This window comes from Podarcis melisellensis, assembly GCF_964234715.1.
Source record: "Podarcis melisellensis genome assembly, chromosome: 2".
Lineage (NCBI taxonomy): Eukaryota > Metazoa > Chordata > Lepidosauria > Squamata > Lacertidae > Podarcis > Podarcis melisellensis.
In genome coordinates, this window is record NC_138529.1 from 65,890,357 (window position 1) to 65,896,356 (window position 6,000).

Consider the following 6,000-nt stretch of genomic DNA (forward strand, 5'->3'; position numbering starts at 1 on the left):
CCCCGCCCTGGCTCCCGGCCAATCTAAAACCGGGAGCAGGAGGCGCTTTGCCCATCGCAGCCAAACGCCGATTCCAAAGCGCTCTTTCGCCTGAGCTGCGCGCGGCTTGCTCTGGGCTCTGCAGCCGCAGGCGCGCTTTCCTTTCCAAGCGCAGAGGCGAGATCTCCGTCATCTCATCACTCCTGCTTTAGGCGGACTTTCCCCCTTTCTGTGCTCTAACCGTTAGGCCTGCTGGCTCTCTCCTCTACCTGGACTTTTAAGAGGCTAGGAATTTGGAGTAGGAAATGTGAGGGTGGGGGAAAGAGAGAGAAATCCTTCGCACCTAATGCGCCCCGATGGCAACCGTCCTCTCTTAGCAGAATCTTAGAATTGGAAAGGGTCCTCGGGATCATCTAGTCCAACCCCTCGCAATGCAGGAATATATATAGCTGTCCCGTACAGGGATCGAACCAGAAGATGAAGCCCGTTTGAAAACTCTGGCCGATCTTAGAAAATATCCTCCGGCTCTCGCCCAAGAAACCAGGTCTTTGTGGGACTGGTTTGGATAGGAGTTTATCAACTTCACCCGGCCGTGCAAAGCCAGGATCCGCGGGCAGACAGTTGGAACAAAGGTCTCTCGAGCCAAGTGGGGTTTACTTCGGGGTAAACTTGGTCAGGACAGCAAAGGGGATGAAATGGAATTGGTATCTTGGGGTGGGGAGAGGAGAAAAAGCCAACCCCTTCTCCTCCCCAAATTTGCTGATCTGTGTCAAGTTGCCCGAGCGGCTGCGCCTTCCCCCAAGAAGAGGGACTGGGCTGCATGGCCTGTCGCAGCGTGCACACAAAAGCAGTCGCACGTTACGCGCCTTGACCTCCCCGCGTCGATCGCCGGCTCCGCAATTCTGGGGACGCACACAGGCAACCAACCAACTGGTCCCCCGAGCCAGCCCCCAGTCTCAGCTTCCTGCAACCCGCGGCGAACCGAACCAAACGCGTTGCCTGCGCGCCCCCTCCAACCACCCCAGACACAGCTTGATCTCTCCGAGGAAGAAAGTATACAGGCACGAATTAAGGCGGGAGGAACTTACTTGTTTTGTCATGGAGTCGATTAAGCGGACATAAAAATCCTGTTCTGTTCTGATCCCTACGAGCAGGAGAGGGGGAATGGGGAGTGGGGAAGAGAAATAAATTAATCAAGAGCGTCGTTCCGATAAATAATGCAGAAAATGACAAAATGGACAGATCGGTGTTTTCTTGAACTTCAGTTACTCGGCTGTCCAGGAGCAAGGGGGAAGGGTCTTGGAACCGATTGTCATAATAATCACTATTATTGTTACTGTTATTTATTGTCGTCATTACCAAGCACAACCCTAAAAAAAATTGGGGGGATAGTTCGCGAAAATAACAACGACGTAAGCATTCCGAAAAGCAAGTGAACCCGGGTTCAAATTCCTTGCCACTCCAGCATGCACACAAACACTTCGAAGACACCCCTCCCTTCTTTTTTTGGATGGCGCGTGTTCCGGTGTCCCTTTGCCCCCATCGGTCCCAGTCTGACTTGTCACCCCGCCTTAACCCCCACCCCATATATATTATAAGGGAGAGTGGAGGCGAAAATAGAGTTTTTCCTCTTTTCCTTGAGTTTGACTGCATGGTCGTAGACAAGAATTTTTTTGGAGGGTAGGCCTTTTATTAGGGGAGCAGGGCTTTGGGGGACAGAACCTCCGTTTGCTATGCATTTTTATTGATTTACATTGATTTGGAGGGGGCAGCTGCCCCTCCCTGCTCCGCCTTGGCGACCTCCATGTTTGACTGACCAAAGTGGAACGTTGTGTCTGGTGAGCTGGAAACATGCAAAGCGAAAGCAGTCGCCACGTGGGGAAGGAAAGAGAATCTGTCCTGCCTTATGGGACTACTGGAGAGGTGGCTTTTCCCCTTTTCATTTCCTCTGATCCATTTCCCCCCTAAAGCATCCCGACGAGGCGATCCCTTCTCCCCTCCCCGGCTTCTCACTTCCAGGAGTAAACAGTTCACTTGAGCCAGGGAGCTCCCTAGAGCTTTCAAGCCGCCGCGAGCTGTCAGGGGTGGGCCGAGCCAGGAAAAGGGCTCACCATTGCTGTAGAGGAGCTGCAGCCGGTAATGGATCCCGTTGTTCGTCTTTTCGCTGTTGGCTTCCTGAATGGAAAAGGGGCGCACACATATAAGAACGATCGCAGACCACCGGGACGCTCCAAACTCACTCTGCGCTTTTCTTTACTTTGTTCTTAGTTTCTACACACAAACACACACATCCCGCTTTCTTTCTTTTTCCTTTTTCCCATTCAAGCGGGGATTTAGCTTGAAGCACTTAACCAAAAGTGCCTAAAGGAGAAGAGAGAGAAGCCTGGGGCAGGGCTGCAACCGAAGGGAAGCCCACGAGGGAAGCCCAGGGATGGAGGGGCACGCCTTGATGTCACGAAGACACTCGACGGGGTGGGGGCGTTGTAGTGGCATGAAGTTGTCAAACTGGCTCAATTGGGGTGGAGGTTCTGAGGGGAGAAAGGGACCCTGCGAGCGTTTGGAAGGCGAATCGTTTGGTAGGGATTTTGCAAAGGCAATGTTATGCCCCCGCTCCCAATAGCGTGCAAAATAGTTGCAAAGCTAATTTTAAGGCATGGAGGTGTGGAATTGCGCTCCTTCCCTCTCTCTCTCTCTCTCTCTCTCTTTCTGTCTGGTGATGGGCTGTGCAAGGGGTGGGGGAGGGTTACAATTCGCAGGTGAGGCAGTCGCAGCCTCTTCACCACCCACCCACCCCGCACTTCACACGTTCACTTACTTTCTCCTTCTCCACGAAGCCCACGAAAGCGGTGCGCTCGATCTCCACCGGCTGCCCCTGCCGGTCGTACAGAGCCAGCACGAAGTGGAAGAAGTTCGATTTCCTCAAGTTGGAAGGCGGCTGCTTCTCGAAATGAGCCCGGGCCAGGCCCACCCCGCTGCAGTCAAAGACACACACGGTTAGAGAGCCCCGAGGCGGTCCCAAGACCCTCTTAACTCCCATCTCCAAGGGGGTCTCTCTCCCACATGCCACCCCTGCCCGCCTTTCTGGTCACCCTCGCTGGAGTTAGGACACTAGACGCCACCGAGTAAGGGGCGCCGGGGCTAGCGAGCCGAAAAGCACTCCAAGTCCCAGGCCAGGGTCCCGCACGGCTTTCTAAAATGCCCAGCAAGCTTTCGGGTCACAGCTAAAGGGCCCTCACCCACATCCATTTTAGGCCTGGTCCTCCTATTCTCCAGCAGAAAATTCTGTGAAACTCACTAGCCCGAAGGAGAAACCAGAGCAGGTGGCTCAGTCCTACAGGGGAGGCAAACTTAGTGATTCAGCTACTGTATTTTGTTGCCTTTCTTTCTTTCTTTCTCTCCCGTGTTGGAGCGCCTAGCTCCTTGGAGCCAGAAAGGAAGAAACAATGCTCTCCAAAGTGATTATGATTTATTTTTTTTATGAAACATTTATTTTGCTCCTGAAACACCCCCCCCTCCACCCACAAACCTTCTATTTCCACTTTGTAAAGCTCAGGTTGAATTATAGATTGCTTTAAGCTGCCCGAGATAGCTGAGCTTTGCTTTCCCAGCGCTGTTCTTTCGCAGTCCCCTCCGCTCTGGCCTCAGCTGTCAGGGAAACCCGCCATGTGCCTTATCTTTCCGCCCGAGCTTTTAAGAGCGCCTCTGGCTCCATCGCCTCTCCGGTTCTTTGCGATGGGAACCATCCCGCCACAGGCTGCCTAGGAAAACTTTAAACATTTCAACCTTTGGGTTGTCCCTGCAGAACTTTCCCTTCCTCAGAGGGGCATTTTTCCGGGGGGTGGTACTGGGCAGAGAAGGATGGACGTGAAATACAGCCGAACATGACAGTTAAAACCGAGAGTTGGCTCTTGGTTCCGGATCCGTCTTAGCAAATGCGCCCCAGGCTGCAATCCGAACCGGGGCTGGCTTGGAGGCGAGTCCCACGGCAATAATTCGGACTTGCTTCCGCGCAAACACGGGCAGCAAGAGGGGTGTGTGAAAGAGGAAGATTTAGAGATGTCCGGGACAGAGGCTTTGCAGAATGCAAGGCTGTGGAGGGCGGGAAGAGCATCCGCGGAGGAGGAGGATGACTACCAATAAATATTGCAAAGGTTTTGCAGAAGGGACACACACACGCGTCTAGCGTTGTGCATCTAGAAAAAGTTCATTGCCTGATGCAACTCACTCACAAAAATCGAGGCTTTGGGAAGAAACGGGGGTCAATTCGCATTAGTGCTTATATCTTCTGGAGGGTTATGCTGGGGAAGGAAGAGCGTTGCACTTATTAATGTAGCTTTTTTGAGAGATGGAGAGACGGTTATGAGACTGGGGCATCGGAAGAGTAAACATATTGTGAAAACCATTTTGGGGAGGAGGAGGGGAAATGGAAAGTGTGAGCGAGAGACAGAGAAAGACGTGTTTGCCCAACTAGGAAGGAAGAGCCAAGGCGCGTAAAGACGCCACTGACAAGGCGCTTGCAACAACAAAAAGTGCCCCCAGCGCAAAAAGTCCTGCAGGCAAAAAGTCGGCTGCGGGGAGCTGGTGTTGCTGGAGAGGTATCCTGCCGAGACAAGAAGGGAGAGGAGGGCAAGGCAAGGGGAGCGAGAGATGCTGCGCCAGCGCCTACGTACCTCTGCGCGGCCGTGTTTGCATCCAGGACGCCGGCGCCCTGCATCCAGGTCCTGACCGCGTTCATGCCCGCGCCGAGGGGCTCTTCCTTCATGCTGCTCCCACTCCGCTGAATGCTTTCCTGGATCCCAAACATGAATTAAAAGCAACCAGGACCCTCCCTTCTTCTTAAAAAATAGTAATAATATAGATCTAAGAGAGAGAGAACGACAACAACACAAAACACAACAACAAAGAATAGTGTTGATGATAATAAATCGCCAGGGAGTGTTTTTTTTCTTGCTTGCTTTCTCTCTCTCTCTCTTTCTCGCTCTTTGCTTTGCTTTCTTTCTTTTTCTCTGGAACCGCTGCTGGAATCAAAGCAAATCAGAGAAAATCAAACACAGACATTGAAAGGGAGAAGCAGCAGCAGCAGCGGGGGAGGAAAAACAAAACGAGAGAGAATCCAGAGGGGGACCGAAATCGCCCTCCCCCGGGGTTGGCCGCGGATGCTCTTGGCTTGGCTGGTGGCGAGCTGGTTCTTGTCGAGGCGGAGTGGCCTTTGGAGGAGAAGAATAACAACAATAATATTTTTTTTTAAAAAAAAAATGATGATGAAGATGAAGATGACGACGATCGTTTGTTCGCTGGCCGGGATCGCGCCAGAAGCCGGAGGGCGAAGGCGCCGTCCCCGTTCCGCGCCGAAGTCACCCTCCTTGGGATCGCCGGAGAAAGAAGGCAGTTTAAGAAACAATAGGATCGACTGGAGCGGCGGCGGCTTTTGCTGCGGCGGCGGCGGCGGCGGCGGCGGCGCCCTTGGCTACCTCAAGTGTCATTTTCCAGTGACAAGAGAGCGGCAAGTTTGCTGCCTCCCGCGCGCTCTTCTTTCTGGTGCCTTTTCTTCCTGGCTTTTCTTTCCCTCCAGCCAAAGATCTTTTCCCCCTCTTTCTTTAATATGTATATATTAATATATATATTTGCTTTTTTTCCTTTCTCCGGAGCTCCTCTGGCTCCTCTCTCTCTCTCCTGCCTTTCTTCCCCAGCGCAGGAAGCTGCCTGCCTGCCTGGCTGGCTGCTGGAGAGAGCGAGAGAGGAAGACACGCCGGCAAAGGTAAGCAGCAGCAGGAGCAGCAGCAGCAGCAGCCTCCGCGGGTGGACGGCGATCCTCTTGGCTTCTTCCCTCCCCCTTCTTCCCTCCCCCCCCCACGCGCTCGAACCGGAGTGATTTGCAGTCTTTCCCAATGGAATCCGCTCCGACTCTCCCCGCAGCCAAACACGAGCGCAGCAGCCCCAGCGGGCAGGGGGCGGGGCCCGGCCCGGGCCCGGCGCCGCCCTCTCCATTTGCATAGCGTCACAACTTCCTCGGCCGCGCCG

At 53.6% G+C, this 6,000-nt stretch overlaps 1 protein-coding gene across 8 annotated transcripts in view; it reads right to left on the minus strand.

Annotated features, from left to right (window-relative positions):
• EBF1 (EBF transcription factor 1) overlaps positions 1–5,800 on the minus strand; it is a 375,555-nt gene extending 369,755 nt beyond the window's left edge. For all 8 annotated transcript variants that reach the window (XM_081901052.1, XM_081901048.1, XM_081901051.1 and 5 more), the window contains exons 1-4: positions 4,650–5,800; positions 2,795–2,951; positions 2,091–2,154; positions 1,068–1,123 (exon numbers count right to left, since the gene is read on the minus strand). In XM_081901052.1, the coding sequence (XP_081757178.1) occupies positions 1,068–1,123; positions 2,091–2,154; positions 2,795–2,951; positions 4,650–4,783 (411 nt within the window). In that variant the 5' untranslated portion in view covers positions 4,784–5,800. The remainder of the gene's footprint in view (positions 1–1,067; positions 1,124–2,090; positions 2,155–2,794; positions 2,952–4,649) is intronic.
• Between the last annotated feature and the right edge of the window lie 200 nt (positions 5,801–6,000).